We start from the raw sequence: 26,991 nt of genomic DNA, 5'->3' as shown, positions 1-26,991 counted from the left end.
TCACGAAACAGAAAAATGTTTCCGGACCCCGGCTGAATTTAAGCACTGGATGTCAGATACTTCTGATAATGTATCTTCAAGCGAAATATGCACCTAACACATACGATTTCTGATCACATAGAGAACTCTTTTCAAAATTGTTATGTCCAATAACAAGTTACTGCACAGTGTTGTTACACAGTTATTTTGTTTAGGGGCATTTAATGAACTCATTGTAATGCTCATATAACTATGTGAAAATGAAAAAAAAAAAAAAAAAGACACAATCCTTGAAAAGACAACGCCATTTGGAGACTATGGCCAATCTGTAGTTAATCTTATATTATAATATAATCAATCTGAAGTATCATTTAATAAGTGAATGATTGAGCAGTAGACGAATTATTTATCAATACCAATAGGCGTCATGTGAGTTTCATAATCTTATCTTCCTAATATAAATAGTTATGAAATGTGTGTTCACTGCATAGTGATAACAATGTTGCTCTGGTGTTCAGCTGTGTTGGCTCTCATATCATTTATTATATTCTGCAGGCAGAAGGATCCACTACCCATTAGTGAGGTCTACAAACAACCTGGAAAATGGTACCTTGTCAAATATGTTGTATTTCGCATCGTATTTCAAGTGAGACGGGTAAGTACGCATGTTCTACAATACACATAATATATTATCGAAGATCTAAACATACAGTTTGTATATTGAATTGAAATTATTATTTTTCTTCTATATATGAATTACACATCGTGGCTTAGTTTTTCCAACACTTCCTTTGTCTATAGGTTTATAATGTAGTAGCTGTTCGGTAAACATATTTTAGTCCATTTTTTGCACGAGGATTTAAAAAAGTAATAGGCCCTACCTCAAATTTTTTTTGTCAGAATATATTATTTAATGAAAACAGTTACAGTTTAGTGACATTGTAAAAGAATGTTCGTTTTTCACATAATGTTTTCCTACAAAGTCTTCATCACTAATACGGCCTTACACCAGCGTGGAACGAGTGCATATATTCACTGCAGATACCACTACTTGTCCAACGTGCGTAGTCACTTCCTCACTGCATCAATCACGCTGTTGTCACTTTCAAAATGAGTCCCATGTGAAGCATCTGACGGTCACAGATCTGGGCTGTAGGGTAGCTAGGGCAGCACGGTTTTGGTGATGTTTTTTCCGGTATGCAGACTTGTGAGGGTGTGCACTATCATGCTGGAGCAATATTTCTGCTGGATTCTTGCCAGGCCGAACTCGCCGGAAACGTTTCTTCAGCTTATTCAGGGTACTAATGTATGCCTCTAAGTTTATTGTTGCTCCTTTTGGCATCACATCCACAAGAATGGCTCCTCCACAATTCCAAAAGACAGTAACAATGACTTTTCCTGCAGAGGCTGTTTTGAATTTCTTCCTTCTGGGTGATAGAGGATGATGCCACTCCATTGGCTGTATTTTTGTCTTCGGCTGAAAATGATGCATCTGATACCTCTGATGTATCAAGATTCGTTACCTGTAACGATCCGGAAAAAAAAAACCTCCCCTTCGGCTTCAAAGCGTCTAACAATTAAGAAGAAATGGCTTTCTTCTGCGGCTTGTGGCCTACAATGAGACTTCGTGGAATCCATTTTGAGCAGACGTTTGAATATCCGAGAGCCTCAGTAACTGAAGAAACATTTCCAATGCTTATCGACAGCTGTAGGGCTATTTGTCGCTTCGTGATGCGCTCATCCGCGTAAATAATGACATCCGCGCGTCTCACGCTCGAACTCCCTGAATCCACCGACTAACAGTGCTTCTATCAACTACCATACATTGCACACTAACATTTATGGATGTTAAACACACTTTCGTTTTCGAGAACAGAACATTCAATTACTGCTCGCTGCTTGTCTGCAGCAGACGCCATTTTAACAGTTCACTACAGCTCCGTCATCTGTCGGAATGACTTCCAATTCGGTACACGCGCGAGAAAACATCAGATTTCATGCTCTCAAAAGTGCATTTTTCTAGCTTTGTCAATGGCTGAGTAAAAATGTGGGGCATTACTTTTCGAACAGCCCTCATAAGTATATTCACTCTTTAGAGTTTAAGATTCCTAGTTATTATATTTGAAATGAAAACATAATATTATTTTCTGTTAAAGATTCATGTACTTTTAGCCTTATACGGAGAAAGGGAGTCCACCGCTGTGGTGTAACGGTTAGAATGCCTGATTATGAAACGAATGGGCCTGGGTTCAAATTCTGCCTGATACAAGTTATCTGGTTGAGGTTTTGGAGATTTTCCTTAACCCAGTAAGAGCGAATGTTAGGTAACTTTCCGGGTCTGAATCCTGGATTCATATCGCTGGCATTGTCACCTTTAGATCACTCAGACGTTAGATAACTATAACAGTTGAAGAAGCGTCGTAAAATAAATAAACAAAAAACGGAGGAGATGTCCAAAGGCATGCACTGCAGTCTGAGGCTTATCACTCCTTTTTGTGGGAATTATTGTTGAAGTCCGAATAGTCGCTTTCCTGTAGATATCGTGATTCAGTTGTGTGGTGTCATCTGTCGATTTTTAGTCATATAAGCACCTTCCTGAGTGTCGTACTACGCCTTGTCAGACGGGATACCATCCGTACTCCTGTCACAATACTACATTCTACTGCACAATGTTGGTAGATGCTATTCAAACGATAAATACGAATAGCCCTATTGAGATGGAGAGTGATGGAAGGGAACGGAGAACCCCGAGGAAAACTCTCAGGAACCTTGGCATTGTCTACCACTTCATCATTGTTGGGATTTAAACTCGGGTCCGCAGTTATCCTAAGCCAATATAATAAGAAATACCTTTCATGTCAAAGTAACTATCGGTACTGGTATCCATTAAAAAAATGTTAGAAAAATATGCCTACTTTAATTTTAATACAGTATTTATTGTATGTTTCGGACTACTCTTCTTTTCTCAGTTTCTAACTGTTGGAAAAAGCGAGGATTATTACTATATCCTTTTCCAGGTTCGCCGTAGATGAAAACCACACACATTCACACCATAGTCCTGGGCTCATTTCTCTCTTCTTAAACACATCACGAAACGTATCCATTGGTAATGTACTTTCTCCAGCTCAGGTTCCGATAAGTTAAAAACAGAATTTACTATTCCCTTGAAAAACCCGTAGCTCTACCTAATAACATTGCTTGGGGTTTCTTAAGGTGAGTTAGGGAAGTCGCTTCAAGAAATTCCTAAGTTATTGCTTTCCTACAGATCTTTTGGAAAGTGGAAATGAATGTTCAATGTTGTTTCCATCGAGGGGCCTAGATCCCTGTCGGACACATGTTTACCCTTCAATGGAACCAAATCTTACCGCTTATGCGAGAGTCAGAAATTCATGCACTCTCCTCACTAACCTTTTCTTTCCTTAAGAAAATGTTCTCCTCATGGGAAGATTTGTTTTTTAATATTTTAATAAGCCCACCCATGAAACGAAATCACTATTTCTTTTTCATTTTCCCTGAAACACAAGAAACAAATGACACATAAGTAATATCCTAGATCATATATACCCAGATTGTTCGGCCTTATAGGCTTTGACGGTAACAACTTTTGTCAGGTTTACTATGCTGCCATCTAGTTGTTACATAAGGAGTCACGTCATAACTCACATTTCAATTGCATTAGCGACTGTACTGTTATCTCGTGTTCGTTTACGGCGGACGGGTGGCGATCCTGGCGGTTGTTCTCTTCAAAGTGCTGCCGATTTTAACATAGGGTTGAGCAATCTGTTACATATATGATCTAGGGTAATACTTAGCTTATTCGCGAGATTCAAAACTATGAAAACGTTAATAAAATCTATGACTTCCAACCGACTCAGCTGATAATTAAAAAAAAAAGTGTTAATTTCTCGTTCTACACAATTATCTATCAAAAGTTTCAGAGTTCGAAGCAGAGAAACAAACATTTTATGGCTAAAGTTTTCGCGATAATCTAAACAATTAAATCGTTAATAAAATCTATAATTTCAAACGGAGTCTTCTAATTTAATAAAAGGTATTACATTCTCGTTTATACATAATCATCTATCAAAAGTTTCAGGATTCGAAGCAGGGAAACAAACATTTTATGAGTAAAGTTTTCGCAACAATCTAAACAATTAAATCGCTAATAAAATCTATAATTTCAGACGGTTTCTTCTAATTTAATAAAAAAGTATTAAATTCTCGTTTTTACACAGTTATCTATCAAAATTTTCAAGGTTCGAAGCAGAGAAACAAAAATTTTATGAGTAAAGTTTTCGCGATAATCTAAACAACTAAATCGTTAATAAAATCTATAATTTCAGACGGATTCTTCTAATTCTTTTAACACATGTTAAAATTCATGTTTCTACATAAAATATCTATCAAAGGTTTGATGCTTCGACACAAAGAAATTAAATTGTGAATGATTAGGTTTCGAGAGAATCTCAATAATGAAACCTTGAAGAAAAGTGAAGAACTTTAATCAATTTCCCTAATTCCTTTAAACAGTGTTAAGTACACGTTTCCACAAAGAATCTAACGAAATTTTCATGGTTCGAAGCAAAGACACATGAATTTGTTAGTATACATGAAATTGCAAAAACGTGTGTTTCAGACGAAGAAAACGCAATTTTTAAAACTAATAATATCGAACGGGTACAACAACTAACAGGTAAAAGTAGTGAAATTCATCATAATTCATCGGTATTCGAGAGAATTTCTTGTTTTTAAACAGAAACAATTAACAGTAATAATACTTGAACTGTACACGGCAAAAAGGATGAATAGAGTTGCCAGAACATTCAGCGTCATGTGCCGTTGTTGTAAGAAGCTTAGAAGGCAGACCGGACCTAGCTGTTACGTAAACACAGAAAGAAAGCAAATACATACAGTGTCATTCTATGAGTATACGAGCGTATAGTATACGCTCACGTACAGGAAGAAAAGACACAATGTTATTTTAATAAAGTTTGAGATCAGCCTGAAACTTGTCACATGTACTACAAGTGTCACAGCGTGCATATCCAAATGATATGTTAAATCTGGTGTTGAAAATCTTTATTTAGTATTCATAAGACACATCGGAACGACCTTGTAAAATATAAATTTTATAATTGTTTTTATGTTGAGATTGTCGGGATATATTGATCACTTTTTGACTGACCATAATGGCTTTTCCGTCCCTTCAATGATTTAATGTGGTTGAGCACATTTCGAAGACATCATCAGATTTTTTGTTGTGATGATTATGATGTTTACCTCGTTGATCTTTAGGTGGCATACCTGTAGACTTGAGAAAGTTCTGTAGTACCTGAACGAGCTTGTAAGAGATCCCATGAAAAGAAATGAATGCTTTCAAACACACTGATATTTCTTCCTTGTCAGATTTTAACACTCTTACCTTATAAGAATGCTTCCTATAATGTAATTTAGCTGCTGCAAAGGAATATTTCAGAACTGTCCTCCTTAAGAGGAAGTAAGCCTATAACTTGAACAGCCAATGAACTTTTGTTTTTATATGTGAATTTATTTTTTATGACTGTACCTAGTGCCTCTTTATTACATTATGCATTAATTGTATAAAAACACCTAGAGCATATTAAGTCATCATAGGTCTAATACATCGACCGATATTCGAAAGAATTTGTTGTTTTCAAACAGATATCTTTAAAACATTATCACTGATAATACTTAGCTTTCTTGCGAGACTGAAAACTACGAAAACGTTAATAAAACCTACATATTTCAAGCGATTCTTCTAATGCATTATTTTTTCAAAAAGTAGGCTATTAAATTCACGTTTCTATACAGTTATCTATCAAAGTTTCAGAGTTCAAAGCGAGAATGAAAACAATGAAAACGTTAATAATATCTGTTATTTCACACGATTTTTTCTAATTCCTTACACAAATTAAGGGGTGAGAATGATATAGTCCTATGCCACAAAGACAAAATTGTACAGCAAAGTGTGTTAAAGGTTTAGTGTGCAATGCTATTAGGTACGATAACATAATTTATTTGGAGTATAGTTACGTCATATGTTATAATATATCTTAATTGTAGCTTTACCATACGTGTAAGAAATTAACTCGCAAAAAAAAAAAAAAAATTGTTAAATTGTGGGTTTGAACTATCTCATTTTCATCCCTTCAAATGTTAAATTCCTGTTTCTACACAAGTATCTATAAAAAGTTTCATGTTCCGACGCAAAGAAACTGAACTGTGAATGTTTAAGTTTCGCGAGAATCCCTATAGTGAAAATTTGAATAAAAGTTATACAATCCAACCGAATCTCTTATATCCTTAAAAGTTTTAAATTAATGTTTTTACATAGTATCTGTGAAAAGTTCCATGATTTGAAGCAAAGAAACACAAATTTAATAGACGTGAAGTTAAAAAAAAAAGAAAAGAAACAAACTAAAAAGAAACAAAATGTTCGTTTCAGACTTTACTTTCACACATAAAACTAGTAGCCTAATAATGATCGGGTACAAAATCTAAGAGATAAAAGTAGTGAAATCTTTTTTCTGTATTCGAGGGAATTTCTTCTTTTCAAAGGGATGTATAAAAAATATTAGCAGTCATAATAGTCATCCCGCGACACTCAAAACTACGAATATGTTAATGAAATTTATAAATTTCAACCGAGTCTTCTAACTTCTCAGAAGGTGTTAAATTCATGTTTCTACGAAGTTATCTATCAAATGTTTGTGAGTTTGAAGCGGAGAAACAAACAATATTTCGTTAGTACATTTTTCCCGCGAATCTAAACAAAGAAAATGTTAATAAAACCTGAAATTTTAGACACATCCTTCTAATTAAAAAAGTGTTAAATTCATGTTACTACATTATGTGGGCTATCTATTAAAAGTTGCATGGCTTGACGCAAAGGAACAAAACTGTGAAAATTTTGGTTTTGCGAAAATCTCAATAATAAAAACTTGAATAAAAATAGTTAATTCCAACATTCTTTGCTCCTTAAAAAAGTGTTAAATTTATGTTTCTACACAGATAGACTATGTCAAAAGTTGCATGGTTCGAAGAAGTACAGAATCATAAATTTGTTAATATACATGAAATTGTAAAAAGTGCATTTCAGATTAATAAAACAAGAATTTTACTTTTACACATAAAACTAGTACTATCTAACGCGTACAATAACTAAGAAATAAAATAAGTGAAATCCATAGTAATTCATCGGTATTCGAGGCAATTTCTTGTTTTTAAACATAAATTTAAAACAATTAACAGTAATAATATATAATTGTGTTGTATCCTATGAAGTTTCAGTGCAGTAATTCACCATATGGAAATGCTGAATTACTGCACTGAAACTCCATATATAGGCCTACTTCAGTACATCATAGTAATATGATAAAGCGTAAGTAATCACTTTATGATTCAAGACGGCGCACAGTGGTCCAAAATCCATATTTAGGAGGACAAAAATAGAAAAATGACATGTAAAAAAAAAAATAATAAATAAAACCCTTAAATTATTTTTCCTATATAACTGAGTAATACTCATTTGATAATCTCAATCAGCGGAGGTGGCTGCAGAGTGAGATAAGAAGCCGGTAACATGCCACATTTCGCCACCTAGCATTCTCACTCAGCAAGTGCCGCGAGTGTGCGGTTTTCTTTGTGCTGTAACTCTGTTGTAAGTGGTCGATTTCATTCATATTTTTTTATATCAACATATCAAATAGTTCTTTAGGTATGTAACACTGCTTGTTTTTGTTACATTTAATGTTATTATAGCATGTCAAATTAGCATGAATGGACACGGGACAAAATATAAATATAACCATTGAGTGCAGACTTGGCTAAGGTAAAGAAAAAAAAACACCCTTTGTTCCGTCCCAAAATGATTTTTTTTTTTCACTTCCTCGAGTATCTACCTCTATTTTAAATGCAGTCTTAAGGTACGCAGATTTGCGGAAGTAATAAATTATGCGCACTATTCTTTCGAGGTGCAGTAGTGCAATAATTTCTCGACTACAGTAATTTAAATATCTAGACCTATGAACCGAATCTGCTTTCTAAGTACAATTCAGGGAATTCAAGGTGACAACTTGTTAATTATGTATCAAATAAGCTTCCAGAGTGCCCAAAAAATCCAAGAGTACCTAAAGTGTTACATTTTTCCCATAACATAATTTATCGTTAGACAGCAAGAGGATAAAAAATACGAGTTTTTTTTAATGAAATGAACATTGGCTTAGTGAGCTACTTATTAAATTAGGTTCTCATCGTGATAGTAATAAACATTTATAGAAAACATCCCTGGAAAAAGTTGTGGCTGCCCAAGAAAGGTTTTCCATTACAGCAAGTATGAGATCGAAACAAAGACAATCCAGAGAATTAGAGCTTGTATACAAAACAAGTTTACTACCTGTTACTACTATATAAAGTTTCATGAAAATCTGTTAGACAGAAGAAGAGTTACCAATTTTGTCTAAATGCATCCCCCTATAAGGGGCACTTCTCCTTATACCAAAGTAATCAGGGTTTGTACACAAAACAAATGTACTAAGTGTAACTACTGTATAAAATTTCATCAAAATCTGTTAGACAAGAGAAAAGTTACTAATTTTGTTTAATTGCGCCCCCTATAAAGGATAATTCCCTTATACCAACGTAATGACAGCTTGTATACAAAACATATATGCTACCTGTAACTACTGTGTAATATTTCATAAAAATCTGTTAGATAGGAGAAAAGTTACTAATTTTGTCTAATTGCGCCCCCTACAAGGGGCACTTACCCTTATATCAACGTAATGAGAGCGTTTTTATAAAACATATATGCTACCTGTAACTACTGTGTAAAATTTCATAAAAATCTGTTAGATAGGAGAAAAGTTATTAAATTTGTCTAATTGCGCCCCCCTATAAGGAGTAGTTCTCCTTAGACCAACGTAATGAGAGCTTGTATATAAAACATAATGTGCTACTGTAACTACTGTGTAAAATTTCATAAAATCTGTTAGATAGGAGAAAAGTTACTAATTTTGTCTAATTGCGCCCCCTACAAAGGGTAGTTACCCTTACATCAACGTAATGAGAGCGTTTATATAAAACATATATGCTACCTGTAAGTACTGTGTAAAATTTCATAAAAATGTTAGATAAGAGAAAGGTCACTATTCGGCCTTCTCTTCCACTCAACCAGTATGATATAAAATTACTACTTTGCTATAAACAAGACATAATTAATACAATACAATACACAATTAATATAACACAATAACAATTCTTTTTATCTTGCCAACACACCAATAAAATAATTATGTAGTAATATTAATAATATAATAATAATAATAATATTAATAATAATAATAATAATAATAATAATAATAATAATCTATACTAATAATAAATCTGTAGCCAAAATTTTTCTGGTAATTTTCGATTTTCCAAAAATAATTGGTGTATAATTAACCATCCTGAAACCGAAGATCTTTTTTTTATATTTTTGTTTGTATGTCTGTCTATCTGTCTGTCTGGCTGGATGTTTGTTACCTTTTCACGCGATAATGGCTGAACCGATTCATATGAAATTTGGAATATATAAATTAAGTTCGTTGTAACTTAGATTTTAGGCTAAATGGCATTCAAAATACTTTATTTAAAAGAAGGGTTATAAGGGGGCCTGAATTAAATAAATTAAAATATCTCGCTTATTATTGATTTTCATGAAAAATATTACATAACAAAAGTTTCTTGAAAAATAATTTCCGATAAGTTTTATTCTATACAACATTTTGATAGGACTGATATTTAATGAGATAAATGAGCTTTAAAGTTACATAACAAAGCCATCTAAGGCGCTGTACTGAAATAAAAACAAATGACTTTGTATATAAGGGGCCTTGGACAACAACAATCGAAAGCTATTAAACATAGCCTAAGAGAATGTTTCTGTTTTTGTATGAAGTAATATCGGAAGCTAATTAATTGTTTAATTATTATTTCACCATTGGAAAGTGTAGTTTCTCTAGATGGACATAATTCTACAATGTTATTACAGTAACTTCTGATACATATAGCAAGTAATATAAAGTATACACATTAAAACTAAATGATATGTCAATCTTCATTAAACTATGATTGCATGTAATAACAATTAAGAAACATGTTAAAGGAATCGTCATTGCACCAAATGATTGCTCTCTGGACCAAAATGATCGCATTTTAATTATTTAAATACAATTTAAATTAAGTAACATATTAAACGATTTATCCTTCTATCAAACACGAATGTTCCCTGGATCAAACGTCCTATTTTAATTATGTAATTACTTTATATTTATTTCTAACAGGTGCAGCGGAGCGCACGGGTACGCTAGTAATAATAATAATAATAATAATAATAATAATAGTAATAATAATAATAATAATAATAGTCATACCTAAATATAATTAAATTATTAAACTCAATCATGATTACAATTATAACTTCAATTTGACTGTGTCCGTAAGTAATTGTTCAACCTTTTCTTGAAAGTACCTGTAGTTATTGTCTGGCAGAATGGTACATATAATGAATAGAAAGAGGCACAGAGGATCTGCTGATGTAGAAGGTAGTCATGAACAGCATTCACGCGTACAATGGAAGCTCTTAAGTTCGACAGAAATCAAGTTCGACATTCCTATAGTTCGAATGCTTACGTAGGAGAACTAGACACGCCCCTATACGGGCACTAAGAAAATAAATGGGTTTACCATTTGAATGGGAATTGGTTCTGTGTTTTGTAGTGATACTTTTGTTATAGGAAAATAGAATATTTTATAGATTAGGACATCCACATTTAATCACTGATTTTAAATTAATGAGCTCTTCTTTTTCTATTTGAGATTTGTGCCGTTTGTGAGGCGGAACTATCGAAACCCACTTGGTAGAAGCGTATGCACAAGTCTCGGGGCGGCAGGAAATGCAAGAACAGTATTGTATTCGTTGATGGATAACCAATAAGAATTTGTATTCACTTCACCTGCCACACCCACTACCCTTATTGAACAGAACTTTCAATTCTGTTTTGTGGAACTTAGGAGAGTCCACTGTATATTATATTAAGTTAAAGATACGTGCCATAACCTCAAAAATTATACTTGCAGTATATTCATGAACAAGGTACCTATATAAATAATTGTCTCTTTTAATATGAAAACCTTATACGAGTATATGAGCTATTAAAATTTCATTAATTTAGCGGTGTACTGTACAATTTTACCTAACTTCGTTAGAGTGTGTATTAATTTATAATGAAATGAAAGAATAAATTATTTAATATATTAATTTTCATTCAATTTAGAAAATTATATTTCAAAAGGAGGTGAATTTTTGGACCAGGAAACAAGTTTAAATTGTTATGTCTATAAAAGTAGCCTATGTGTAAACATTAATTCTTATTTTTACGGTGACACTAATAACCCAATATGCAAAACGATGTTCTTCAATACGCATATAAAACGCTTCAATACGCATATAAAACGATGGAGTGCATGGCTATGAACATGTTAGGCTATTTGTGGAGAGAAAACACTGCTCAGAGGGGGCATCTGAAGTGGGATCATATCTATTGTCATATCTTAAAGCTGTAAATACTGGAGCAAACCACTTAATTGTATATTCAAATAACGTGTGGACGACAAAATAGAAACCAATACATATCTTCATTTTGTGCCTCCATTGTCCATCATTCACAGTTTAAAAAATAGACCATAAATTTCTAGAATTTGGGCATTCTTTCCTCTTTAATGATAGAGACTTCAGCACTATTGAATCAGATAAACGCAAAGCCAAAAATCTCTGTATCGTAGACGATTATGTGGGTTTAATGCAACACTGTGGAAGAAAAAAAGCCTTTGTTGTAAAGAAAATGGAACAGTCAGACTTCCTGAATATCAAAGATATTGCACAATGCAATTTTTTGGTGTGTAAAGACACTACAGATGGTAACAATGTCCAATGAATGAAAATTAAATGGCTGTGGTGCGAATCTGCTGAATCAATGAAAATGAAATTTCGTTATTCTCTAAATGAGCTAGAAACAGTTAAAAAAATTAGAAATGGAAAACCAGGCACTGAGGCAGCTTTTGGAGATGGCCCACTAGCACATTTTTGTTTAGCCAAGATAAATGTAGTGCCTTAATGGGCCAACTCCAAGACTTTGAAATACGTGTAATTTTATGATGTTATAATTAGGGCAAAAATGTATGGTTTTCCTTTTTATGTCATATATATATAATTTCATCAATACCTTTTTTATATATTGAATTAATAATTACTTATTAATATGCATTCAACGAATTATTTTATGTATTTAACTTTACCTCAATTTTTCTCAGTTTTATGAAAATGGCTCTTGGCTCTCAGTCCTTGAATTGTGCTCATATTGTAACTTCTTTTAAGTCATAACTTAGAAATAAAAATTAGCCTACTTCACTGAACTGAAGTTTTACACTTCACAGAGCTCTGATATGTATTGGTTTCTATTTCTGTTTTACGTCTGACACTGAAGGTTTCTATTATAGGTACCGAGAGTAAAAATGAATTTTTAGATGGGAACTCAATGATAAAAAATTCTTCAGGGTTGATATTCTCAGTCCATGTGAGAAAATTAGGCCTACTTGGTTTCCAAAGAAATTATTAAATAAACAAAAAAATACGATGCAAAAATATTCTGAATTTTACGTCCGACACCATGGAATTGTCCACAATTGATTTCGATTGTAATGTATGATGTGATAATACCATTTTCCACATGGCGGAACGATTAATTACTATAAATTAAATTAACACAAAAATAGGTAGGGGAGAGTTGGTTAAAACAAGATGGTACGGCAAAACAGGAGGCCACATTTATTTATGTCGTAGGAAAATTCTGCCACCTGTCAAATGAGGCATGTACGCAAACTCTTCACTTGGCAGCCATTACTTGGTGAGAATTCCATAGTGTTTGTGTTGTGTGGATCAGAATTTAGAAAATGCCGTGTTTCCTAAAATATTTCCTTCATTTTAGGCATGGGACACACGAACGTTGATTTTAATGACGTTATAACGTACGTTGCAACGTGCGTTATATCTTAACTATACTTCGTTCTGAAATGAAGGCGTGCCTGGGGGAACTCCCGAAAGAACGGAAAGTTTACCACTCTACTACGGAGTTTTGATTAAGAATTATGAAAAGTGCAACAGCGAATGAAGACTTGTGTGAATGTGATCGTGACATATTGTCCACATCGATTGATGTGCCATATAATGTAAAAACAGTGTCTCTTCAAGAGCAAATACTTTCTTTGAAGGTTCCAAGATATGACTGTGACAAAATCTGTGTATCGTTCACTATTTTCTAGCTAAATCTACTATTGAACAATGTGCTATCGAATGTTATTTTTATATGCTAAAAATACGAAAATATTTGCTAAAAATAAAAAAAAAATATTTATTTTTAAATATGACAAAATACCTTTGAGAAGGAGGTACGAGGTGTACGATCATCCACTCCTCCTCTACCTTTCTTATAGTGGCTGTTGTCGCCAGGTGGACGGTACATTGGAAAGATTGGATTTGCGCAGTGGAAGACTTTTGGAAATAAATAGTGTGAATTTGTATAACAAATATAATTAACAATAATGAATAACAATATACATGAATGGTAAATGAAATAACAAAGAAATATGAAATAAGTGAATTAAAATAACATAAGTTAATCTGAACTAATACACAACGATATCTGAATCGTGAAAGTATTACTAGACTGGGCAAACATACTTATAGGTCATACTACACTCTAATATGGCCATCTCTCAATAATCAATAACTGACCTATTAACCATCTAGTCATGAAAACACTCTCTGAATATATACTTTAACCATCTAGATATGAATCTCAAGACAACGCCCAGTCAGTACACTAACTCCATACATGTCCCATTCAATCACAGATACCATACAATCTGACTAACCAAACTGATCATATGTAAATAAACTCAACAACACAAAACTTTACCCAGTATAAGGGATCACATGACTGATCACTATACATTACCAATTCCACATACACCTCGCATGAACTGTGCAAATTGCACTAACACAAAATCTCTATATTTTACAATAACGATGCCCAAGAGAGAGAGAGAGAGAGAGAGAGAGAGAGAGAGAGAGAGATACACGTTATATAAGTATCCGACGACAATTTCAAATCTCAATGGTCGTTCAAATAGCAACGGAAACTCAATGTACTCGATTCCTGAATTAGCGGCAATGGAAGCCAATAAACCAAATGGAGTAGGGAAAATACTAGAACAATAATATGAGGCCCATACTATTCTAGTTTATTACAACGTCAAATGGAACGTAAGCCAAAGATCGTAATCGCTGCTCTATAACACAAACCGTCTTGGAACATCAAAAACTCACATTTCAAATCATATATCATCACGTAATTCCCAATCAACAAACCTCACATATCAACTTATACTTCCTCACGTGATCCTCAATACAATATACCTCATATATATATATATATATATATTACTCGACACAATCACAATTACTTGCCCCCAAGACATATCACTAGCAAGCGATATTTCAAAGTACGATCCACTACAATCTCTCAAACACATACAATCGAAGATAAAAATATCACGACGCAAATTTACCTACTCCACTGATACAAATCTGACACAAGTAGTAAGCACGCTAAATCACAAGATATACATCTCAAAGAAACTTCCATATAATGCGTAAATATGCAAAGAAATATAGTGACGCACTGTTCTCGAACTATCTATCACGATAAACTTAAGTTACGAGAATTGAAAACAGTTCGAGCTCGACTTGTCGAGAACACGTGATGTTATCTATCCGGCGTGCGAGTCTTGAGTGATCTTATATCTACGGCGAGCGAGTCCTAAGTCAGTGATGTTCTCTCTACGGCGTGCGAGTCCCGACTGATCTTCTCTCTAACTGCCCGTGACCAGGTAAACTCACTTTCCCTCTCCCCTCGTGAGACGTAATCAACCGGCCAATAGGATAATTTGGAAAGAAATATGAAAGGATTCATAGCGCTATCTATAATGTAACGTCTGAGAGCGCTCTGACGGACGAAGTGACGTACTAGGTGAACGGCCATGATGGTGGGCACGGCTCACCTTACTTAGCTTAAAAAAAATGTTACTAGGTACTAACCAATCACACTTGAGTATCAGTTGCTAGTAGTCTGAGAATTGCAGTGAACAACAAAAGTAATCTCCAAATTCTCCATCACAAATGCATGGCGATTATCTCTGAACAACGACTTATACTGTGAAAACGATTTTTCCTCATCACAGGACGTCATACGTACATATTTAAAGAGAAGAATGTCACAAACACATAGACCGTCAATTTCACCTACAGGCACATCTTCCAATACTTGAGCAATTTTACACATTTTTTATATCCACTGTTTTTTCCACACATTCTGGAATTTTTCCCTTAGTACATGTACTTCTGAACCTGGTAGCGAGTATAGTTTAATTTCTACGGCATGCACCCCCTAACTGTTTCGGACAACAGGTTTGTGGATGTTTCAAGTTTTTTTTATGGTGTCACACAAAAGGCTTAGATTTGCTGATAGGAAAGCAAAATCGTTTTTTAAACAACTATCTTTCAGTAAATCTTGAAGGATATCGATTGACGAAGCGTCGTTTTTTCCAGCTCATTCACAACACAAGCAAAACTTTCAAAATTGTTAGCATAATATACAACGGCAATTAGCCATGTACCCCAGCGTGCGACCACGGGCAAAGGAGGAAGTGCAAGATCTCAATATTTCTGTTAGAATACATCAATTCTTGAGAGTGATTAAATTAACGAATAGGCTACCTTTTTTCCATTTGACACCAACTTATCCACTTTGGGGTACAGAGTTCGCATAGTTTCACATAACCTGTGTAGAAAATGGACCACACACGTTACATGTATCATTTTTGGAAATCTCACTATAAGGCCTTCAGCTGCTTTTTTCATATACGCTGCACCATCTGTAAGTAGGAGTAACACGTTGTCATACTTCATCCCGCTCGGCCATAGTAAATGCATAGCTTCGTTAAATAATCTAGCTGCTGTGACATGGTTTGCTGCAGGCATTTCTTTACACGCTAGCAAAAACGAATGTTCACAAGCAGTTTTGTCATTCTTCAACGCACCAACAACAACGTTTCCTACTTTTCTACCACTTGAATCGGCTGTTTCGTCAATGCTCACCCACACTTTTTTCACTTTCACACACTAACCGAATTTTCTGTAAAGTTTCCTAGTAATGTTTTGCGAGGTAATGTTCCGTTAATGTCGATTCCTCAGGGGGTGCGATGTTTATGTATTTAATCAGGAAATTTTTAAGTACCACATTATTTCATTTATGGAGTGAAATATCAGATGCAACAGATGCTCTGCATAAATCTAAATAATATTGGGAATATTTTGAAGGTTCTACGTTGGAAGAAGCTGGTTCACCTATTAGCACTTGCTGTGAATGCACACGTGAAGCAGAGAGAATGTGCTTGCTTGTTTCCAGACAAATTTTCGGTTATCTGAGAGCCCTGATCTGCACTTACTGATTTACCACACGGTTGACAAAATAACACGTTTTCGTCGGTAGTAAAAACGTTTTTAAATTCATCTACATATTGCTGAAACGCGATTTTAAAATCGACTTGATTTAGGCATCTTAAGAGGCTAATAGACACACATCTTAATGTAAATGTTTCTAGCTATTGACTGACAATGTCGGAGAAAAGCTTCCTATAGCGACGCCACTACATGTACACCACCCAGCTTATGCGTATGGCCCGATAACGGGGACTCACAACAAGATGTATTGCCTCACTTGATAGGCATGGGCGACAGGCGAGAGATTTGTTGAACCCCTTCAGGCCCGATGTACATTACAGTGTACATTGTTTCTTTTTTACTTTTTTGGAATGTCTTCGATAATTTTAAATATTTTGAAAAATTCAATGTGATAGAAATGGAGAATATTATTTTTGAAAAAATTCTATACCTGAATTAGACATAAAATTTAAAATTTTGGAGCCCCAGGAGTAAAAATTGTCCCCAAATTTGATTTTCTGTGAAGACATATTTTGGGAATTTTGGATCCCCAGAATGATTATGTGACCATTTTTTTTTCAATTTTTTTAAACATAAATTCAGGTCTGAAGAGGTTAAATTAAATAATGTTTAGACCCGAGATCTTATCCGTTGTGTTTCATAAACAAAGCGGGGAATGAAATCAACTTCAGCAACAATAAACATTCATAATTATGTGTCGCAAGATCTCTCCTTTTTATCCATGTTCATTTATTCTCTAATAATAACATTGATATGCTGCCTAGCAGTTCTCAGAACTTAAGGCGATACTATTACAAAACTGGATCACAGTTCACAGATACACCACACAGCGCATAGAAACACGAAGCAACCAAGAATTCTTAAAAATATAATGTACTTCTGAGTGCTCTGACGGCGCTTGCCTGCCGATTCGGAGTTGCGTTCGGGTACGGGTTCGATTCCCTCTTGGGCTGATTACCTGGTTGGGTTTTTTCCCGAGGTTTTCCCCAAGCGTAAAGCAAATGCCAGATAATCTATGGCGAATCCTCGGCCTCATCTCGCCAAACCCCATCTCGCTATAAAAAAATCCCATCGACGCTAAATGCTTCGTAGCTGATACAGCGTCATTAAATAACGAAGTAAAAAATACTTCTGAGTGATATAATTGATTCAGTTTTAAAATATTTAAAAGTTCTTGTAAAAATTATTTAAGTAAAAAGCTCCAAGATTTATGTGTTTATAATAGATTTCCTGAAAATATGTATGTATGTATGTATATATATATATGGAAAAGATGTGTTTTTATGTGAAATAAAATTCGGAAGCTTGAAACTTCATATTCGGAATTTTTAACTTTGTTAATTGTGTTTTATCACACGCAAAAAATATTTATTTACATAGGAATCCGCTCCTTATTAATTATTTATAGTTTTAAACACTTTAATTTCATTATTTTTTGGTCCAAGAAATATGGTGAGAGTTTTTTTGACATTTTTATTGCCAGTGAAGTTGTCTTCTTTAAACATATGATGAAGTTTCTAAAGTTGAGCTTGGTAAGTTAGCAAGATCGTTAAGGCGTGTGTATAGTAAGCAAATTTTGACGCTGAAGCTGGATCGAATCCCGGAACTTCCAAAGTAAGAAAATTAATATAAAATAAAATTGGAGTTGAAAATAGTTGAGAAAGTGAGAAATTGAATAACAGTAGAAGAATTGGTGAGAAAAATTAAGGGAAAGAAAAGAGAGACACAGAAAAGAGGTGGTGACATCTAGTAACAAACTATATAAATTCTTTTCAGAAAGGAACCATTGTGTGAACATAATAACGACATATTTAACGAGTACCGGCTAATAGAAAACTAACCTAAACTATATTTAAATTAGTTTATATACGTCCTCAGATACACAGTTTTACAGTTCAAAATAAAGTATGTTAACTCATATTTTATATTCATTGTGTACCATTACATTTTCAAGCAACCAGCCGCCACTGAGAGAATTCACTTTTATGGTACTTGAATTATAATTTAATATTTAAAACGATAGTAATGCTTCACGGCTTGCACCTAAATATCTCTTCTTCAAGTTCAATATAATAATTTTATCTGGAATAATAGTCTATTTCTGAAAAATATTGTTTCGCTGATGGAAACATGTGCTACTATCAACTCCAAGCATTGTTTAAGAAAATGAACAAGAAACAGAATTATCAGTAAATACGTGTCAAACAAATTAAAATCCTTATATTATTAATTTATTTCTCGGAACTTTCGTACATGTGCAGACAGAAACTACTAGGGAAGGAGGCTACGTCTGAAAAGATATTCTTATAAAATAAAATCTGAAAATGGATAGGAGAAGGATGAGATAACTGACATGAGGTAGGACGCTTTTCTCAACTTTTCATTCAACAGTGACAAGGAAACACATCGTCAGTCACAGAATTAGAAAATAAATATGTGCTGCTTGGTATAACAAAGATATAGAAAAAGAAATCTGTGACTTTGGAACAAATTTGTAAAAAACTTTATTCGAATACAAGAAGTTGATTGCTGACACTATCCAGGAAAGCGGGAAGTTATAGAATCCTTACGACTATACAACAATGCAGAGCAAAATATTTCATACTAAATAATAATTATTAATAGGTATGAATTCGGAAATTAGACAAATATGGATGAGAAGTAGTTAACGAAAATATTTGTGTGTTTTGTATTCCAGTGGCAGAACATTTATGGAAAGAAGTCTGGGAAGAAGCAAGCTGGCTATGGCATGCAATCACATATTTCTCCCGTTGAGATGGATATTGCACAGCCTCTATCTTCAGACGCTAAGGTACCTTCGAGAATACTGTTTTCTAGTTTTGCACACTGCAATAATGAGGGCCGTTTATGCAAAACTTGCTAACTGCAAAAGCTAAATTTTTCAGGAGAAACAAAAAATTGAATGGAGACAAGTAGTTAATAGGTGCAAAATAGTGATTTATATTTTATTATTTATAGCATCATATTATCCGAGATCTACTAGCAGGTTATTTAGCAATTAACTTCAATTTACTGATACATTTTTTCAAATCTTTATATTTTGACTTTTTTTTTCAAAACTTGTTTTCTAGAACTTAGTACAACACTTAATATTATAATAAATTGGAGAACAGTATCATTAATGAATTTAGAAGTACAAAATTATTAACTTGGATTGTTATATTATTGTTTTACATAATTTTTGGAAAAATTGTTGTTAAACACTACTAAATTTATGAAAAATTAAAAACAATATTTTAAATATTAACCTCAGTTAGATTACACCAAGAGATTGATTCTAATAATCCACTCTCTGTAAATGCTGTAAAAATAGACTGACACATAGTACACTAAATCATTCAGTTTCTCCAAAATCTGAGTCCTCAATAATAAATTAAACATTGTTCTTTTTTGCTTTCTTTGTTTTCTTGGAAATAGCTTCAGAGATTGATTTAGCACTCACTGGAATCTGAAAATAAGACACCAGTTTCTTAATATCATCACCCTTATTTTTTCTGACATGAATCTGATGTTTCAGTATACCAGTAATAGCATCATCCACAGCCCTGAAGAATTTTTTTCCCCAAGTCAAAAAATTCAATGTCTGTTGACAATCCAGTAAAATTATTATTTACTGAAACAGTTACAGACCCTCGTCCCTTGATTTTAGTATATCACTCGAATCTTCGAAAATTTGAATGGGGAGTTTTAATTTCAATATTGCATTTGATTTTTTTCATATCTTGCACATACCAATCTCCTCCTAATAATTTCACAACATACTGTAATGATTCCTCAAAATGTCATAATAGTCTGTTGGAGAAATTATTTCTTCTTTCTGCCTGTACTTTTCAATATTCCCGAACACTCTGTCAAGTGCCATAAAACTATGCCTACATATGGGGAAAATGGTGGACTTCTGAAAAAAAAAATTGGATATCTCTAAAAATTTTGATACAGTTGCCAACATTACACTATTTTTATTTTGGGACATGCATGAATCTGAAAACAGACGAAGAGTCAATGATTTTTTTCCCTTTTGCATTATCCTCAGTGCACTTCTAACTCTCTCATCTTTCTGATCGCCTTTCTCTTCTTCATTTCTTTCCTCTTCACTACTATTATATCTGAGGAATATTCTCCATTCATTATGTAAAGTTTTTTGCACTGAACTCAACTAGAGCTAAATACATCCAAGATTGAAGGCAATCACCATTTAATCGAGAAAAATTCGTTCCGGCACCGGGAATCGAACCCGGGACCTCTCAGCCTGCGCGCTGAGGGCTCTTTCCAACTGCTGAGCTATACCGGGATACGATCCAAGGTGCCGGTCGAACTCTTCTCATTGTAATGTTTTTACGGCATACTACCCGCATTTAAACCTATGTAAGTCATGTATGCAGGAGCGCATATTTAAATGACTTCATGGCCATATTCAACAACAGTTTGTGATAACTGTAAACATTTTAATACGTCACATATTCATTATATGAGGTCTCGCCACCCTCATTGAATATTAACACGACTACTATGAAGTAGTCAATGTGTATTATCACCATTTAATCGAGAAAAATTCGTTCCGGCACCGGGAATCGAACCCGGGACTTCTCAGCTCATATAGCACAATAAATGTAAGGAAAAGAAGAGAAAATTAGGAAACATATACGAATTCTCTTAGCTGGTCGATCATATGTCGCGCAATTCTGTAACTCGCACGCACAACGTGCTGACGATATCAGATATCAGTCCCACCTTGCTGATATGCCATTTTTTTTCTTTAGCTCTTTTAAAACTCTCTCTTGCAGGTCCAGTCAGTATTTCTTTACATTCACTATGTCTATTTGTAAAATGTCTTGTGATTTTGAAATATGATGGATAAGAAAGTGTAGAACAAAATATAAGATACATAGCTTTACGTGCCATCTTAACAAAAAGGAAGGTACTTTTTCCCCCACTCGTCACTAAAGGGAACAATCTGATCGAGCCGCACCTTACCGCAGAGCGAACTTCTACAAGCCTTGCAGGAGTCGCATCCGAACACTACAGCTATAGTCTTTTCGCTGTTAGAATAATCCTACAATAAACAATAGCATGTGACTGAATTGAAACTTGATTGGCTGCAGTTTCGCGCCACCTATTTTCAGTACGTAATCTCGCCCACTGCTGTACATTCTGTTTCATGTTAAAAATTTCCCGTTACTCGTCAAAATAGGCTTACTATGCTTCAGTTTTCTTAAGGAACAGTTGCCTTATAATTAATTAAATCATTTTAAACTTTGTAAGCGATTATAATTATTTTAAACTTACGCTTATTTTCAATAGGTATCGAACAAGGTTGTTATTCCTCTGACGTTAACCGCACACACTCAGAATGCAGAAGGCATACTATCACACGTTTACGTTCACAAGTTCAAGGTCAAGTGACGCCAACTTGTCACAAGAACAGACTATCTTGATCTTACTATTTGTAATCATCCGCTTTCACAATAAATTACAAAATATATAGAATTACCTTTGCTTTTACATAACACATGAGTGAAGTTTTATGTTTTATCGTATTTAGCTAATAAAATCCATTTTTTAAATAAATAAAGATTATGGTCCCAAAATATGAAACTATATTTTCCTGCGTCATGTGAGTGTTCCGACTAGGAGCCAATCATGGGTATGACATGCTCGTGTTTACATTAAGATTATTCTAACAGCGAAAGATTATAGCACAGGTTTGGTTCCGGCTGCACTGAGTTATGTTGGCAGTTTGAAAGCACGAGTTGCGCACCCAGGGATGAACAAATAACGGAAAATTTAATAACACACAAACTGAGTGCTGTTCCGCAGAACTACATTAAACTCATTTAGTCTGGCAAGATGTGGAATTGCCTGGTTGCTTAAGGGGACACTCAACTATATTTTGGAACTTTTTTCCTATTTGACCAATCTTTTTCAAATTTGGAGAAAAAGTTTAATATACACATGGAAAGTAACATGCAAAATCTCAGCTCATTAGATCCAATACTTTTAAAAATAAAAAATATTTCAATTTTTAACCAATCATTAATTGAAATATTTTTGGCTTTGTGCGTTTGACTGTGACTTCTCAATGAATAGGGGAAGAATTCTGCATATTGATTTAGTTCTGTCACGTAAATTAGTGTAGAAATTTAATTTTTCATTTCTATGACACTTTTTCTACAATTTTTAAGTTGAGTGTCCCCTTAATTTAAGCTTCTTATTTGAATTAAATTTGGATATACTTACATATTATTTTTTACAACCAAACATGGAACACTTCACGATTTTTTTTTCACTACGATAATATTAATATAATTGAGGGAAGTGGGATACGATGGTAGGACTAGATTAATCTTGCTCAGAATAGGGACCGATGGCGGGCTTAAGTGAGAGCGGCAATGAACCTCCGGGTTCCTTAAAAGCCATTTGTAAGTAAGTTGTAAGTCTTGCAAGATAGTTTTGTTACACTGTCTCTAAGAAAATATTACCAGTCTTTCTCTAACATACAACACTTCTCACGAGATATCCAAGTGCATTCTTCCGATTTTCCTCAATAGTACTACTTCGTATTTAGTCGATTAAAAATTGGAAATTATTATAGAAAAATTTCTGGAGGAAGTAAAAATATCTGTTTGGAAATAATACATGACTAAATGATTGCAGTTTACTTGCACGACTTATTAACGTTAATACCTACACTTTCAGGCATTTGATGCGGTGTTCTTTATTGCTGCGAATAGTGCTGGTTATTACTTCGTAGCAGGTACAGAGAGGAGACAACATGGAATTATCAATGGACTTTGCTATCTTGCAGTAAGTAGTTTGAATCGGTACATGCTAGAAGGGTCTCAGTCATCCTCATCCAATTTTAAGAAACTAAAAAAAAAAAAAACACTTTACTACAAAACCGTCAGTATTAAAGAAATTAAAAAAAAAAACTATGCCTATTCTTTGCAAGAAATGTAATCCTTGTAGAAAAATAATGCAAACACTTATAATGGCGTATGAAAAATCAAATTGTATTGACTAAGATACTTTTAGCATGTACTGGGTTTTCTAATAAGGCAGCTAGAAAGTAGGTTTACATACATTACTTTATTTAAATCATTACAACAACTAGTTCTATACGTCATATAAGAATACTTGAAAGTTATTTGTTATTGCTTTGTACTGTAAATTGTTTATTCAAAAATACGTCAGCATACATAGGTCTATATGTACATTTTTAATACACAGTAATAAAAGTAAATAGGTATATTATATTCAAATATTTTGTGCATGTATATTGTCTTCAGTATAATACAATTAGCACAAAATAGCAACCATATTGAATCATACAATATACATCCATATCCAAAATTATTTACTTTTTATTACTTTGTTCACATTTTGCGAATATGCAAAATAAACTTTAATTCGATTTTGAAATTAAATTAAACAATTGCGTAAGGGACACCTAGAAATTAGCAACAAAACTAAAGGATAGGAAAAACTGTCTACAGCTCTACACGAAATAAAATATTTCTTCCAACGATTTAGATTCTGGAAAAGTCCCCATAACACTTATAGCGTTCCCTCGTTGAATGGCAATACTAATTCTTTGGCAGAGGAAAGCCGTAGAGCGAGAGTGCTGATAAATACTTGCCGATATCAGAAGTTAACAGCTTCGTCTCGGAACACCATGGGCCCATAGATTCTACGGCGAAAACGACAAAATTATATCTACCCAGAAGATCGAGATACTTATTGCGTTTAATTGTAACAGCAGATGCAGCGGCTGACCCAGCGAGTTTGGAAGTTTTGGGCAAATAAAAAGAAGCGAAGGTGTTATAACAAATGGCATCCCATAAAGTGATTTGCCTTTGGATCATGGTGTTAAAGTTAAGCCATCTGGACGTTTGCCATCGGAACGATTTATGCCAATGGGTTCTAGGTTGGTAGGAAAACCAGCGGAAATTAGGGCCCTTTTAATGATGTCGTTAATCACGACGTATCTGGAAAATCGTCCAGAATTTTTGAGGCAACTTAATCCATGGAGGCCAGAAGAATCGACATCTGCACCACAAATACATTTGTGGGGAAAACAAATTTTTAATGCCAAGCCTTAAGGCAATAGCAATCTTAAAGGACGTATTATCCATTAAGGGAGTTCCTATGTTGGAAGAAGGTAAGGCTTAAAGCCAGCATCCTGATTCTTTTTCTCGTAAAGCAAGAAAACGGGCTCTGTCAAAATCTGAGGAGGAAGACACAAAAAGGCTGTCAAAAGTTTTGGAAACAAGAACAAGATCCCAGCATTTTTGAGACTCTGGACTGTTTGGAAGATCCACAATGTGAGTAACGGAGGACCATTGTTCAAAGGCCTCAGACATATGAAGGATTCTATTTCATCACTGTGACTAGAGAGAGAGTAGATTTGACGAAATTCAGAGCTCCATGAGCTGAGGCTAAAAACGCAGGCACACAAATATCGCTAACATTGCGAATGCCAAGACCACCAAATGAAATAGGCAAAGTAGCGAAAGACCAAGAATGATTGTCAAGTTGGATATTAAGAATAGATTCCAAACAATCTCGCAAAATACAATCAGCCTCTAGAAGAAGAGAGGGAAATAACCAGAGAGGGGTAGTGCGAAGGAAGTATGTTAGACGAGGTATATGAAAGCAATTTCTTAAAAGGAAATATGCTGTATGTGTGCAAAGAGATTGTAGGCGCCGGAGAGAATTTTTCTCCGTTCCATTACTCTTTCATCGTATGATGACGCAGAATATCTGCATGGAAATATCATATGTACTTCGGTACATTAAAATAATATATATATGATATGCGTATATCACTTCGTGATTTAAGACGGCGCTTATTCCGTCGGATCCCGGCCAACTAGTCACTCATATCGAGTGCACCTCAGCACATGTGTGGACTTGGGTCCTGCATTCATAGACATCTATGACGTAGTGCAGAGAGCGGCCACTAGAGGGAACCCAAGAATTGGAGCTTAATCTGAGACGATTCTGACCGGCGTCGGAGTTGTATCCGGTGTGGCTTAGTGGATAAAGCATCAGCACGTAGAGCTGAAAACCCGGGTTCAAATCCCGGCGCCGGAGAGAATTTTTCTCCGTTCCATTACTCTTTCATCGTATGATGACGCAGAATATCTGCATGGAAATATCATATGTACTTCGGTACATTAAAATAATATATATATATATATATATATATATATATATATATATATGATATGATATGCGTAAATCACTTCGTGATTTAAGACGGCGCTTATTCCGTCGGATCATATCACTCATATCGAGTGCACCTCAGCACATGTGTGGACTTGGGTCCTGCGTTCATAGACATCTATGACGTAGTGCAAAGGGCGGCCACTAGAGGGAACCCAAAAGTTGGAGCTTAATCTGAGACGATTCTGACCGGCGTCGGAGTTGTATCCGGTGTGGCTTAGTGGATAAAGCATCAGCACGTAGAGCTGAAAACCCGGGTTCAAATCCCGGCGCCGGAGAGAATTTTTCTCCGTTCCATTACTCTTTCATCGTATGATGACGCAGAATATCTGCATGGAAATATCATATGTACTTCGGTACATTAAAACAATATATATACAATAAATAAATGTTTCATAGTATCTAATTTATCACGCATAAAAACTTCCACAGCTGGCAGTAATATTGGGGAACCAAGGAGTGTCAAAGTGGAAGGGGATGAAAGTCGAATTCCAGGAGTGAGAGCATTAAAAGTTGTAAATACAGTATCATCCTGTGAGGAGCAAAAATGTAACTCGCATTTATCCGGGTTTAGCTCAAGACCAATAGGTTGACAAGAATTAATAAGTGTTGAAAGGTCAGATAAGACAATATCCGGAGGACCACCTAAAATGCCACCATCCAAACAGAAGAGATTCAAAGGACTGTTTAATTTAGATACTACGGATTGAAAGTAAGACTGAAAAGAAGGGCACCGAGAGGGTCGCCTTGTTGAACGCCTGTTTGAGAGGAGATTATATCAAGATTATAATACAAGTTAGAAGGTTCCCGATAGGCTTGCCATACAAAAGCATGTAATTGGGGGACACAATTTTGAACGATTTCGAGCAGAGAATCGCGTTCTATACAGTTAAAGGCGCTTCTAAAATCAAGCTTTAATAGAACATGATTATTGTTTTTATTTATGTCTACAAAAGTTCGCACTGTGTGGATAATAGATTCGCATCCTTTAGCAACGCCAAAACCAAGCTGGTGAGGAAGTAATAAAGTACTAGCTGATTCTTTGACAGAAATGCAGGCGATTTTGGAAGTTAGTCGACGAATAGTGTTCCCAATTGCAATGGGTCGTATTCCTCCAGCCT

The 26,991-nt window shown here is 34.6% G+C and overlaps 1 protein-coding gene across 1 annotated transcript in view; it reads left to right on the top strand.

Moving 5' to 3' along the window:
* The first annotated feature begins 476 nt into the window (after nucleotides 1-476).
* The window catches only part of LOC138704916 (uncharacterized), a 97,587-nt gene continuing 71,072 nt past the window's right edge, over nucleotides 477-26,991 (top strand). The window contains exons 1-3 of the mRNA XM_069833315.1: nucleotides 477-634; nucleotides 19,323-19,436; nucleotides 23,342-23,449. Coding sequence (XP_069689416.1) covers nucleotides 479-634; nucleotides 19,323-19,436; nucleotides 23,342-23,449 — 378 coding nt within the window. The 5' untranslated portion in view covers nucleotides 477-478. The remainder of the gene's footprint in view (nucleotides 635-19,322; nucleotides 19,437-23,341; nucleotides 23,450-26,991) is intronic.

Source organism: Periplaneta americana, chromosome 8 (assembly GCF_040183065.1).
Source record: "Periplaneta americana isolate PAMFEO1 chromosome 8, P.americana_PAMFEO1_priV1, whole genome shotgun sequence".
NCBI lineage: Eukaryota > Metazoa > Arthropoda > Insecta > Blattodea > Blattidae > Periplaneta > Periplaneta americana.
The sequence above is the reverse complement of the archived record's forward strand: the minus strand, read 5'-3'. Positions and strand labels throughout refer to the sequence as shown.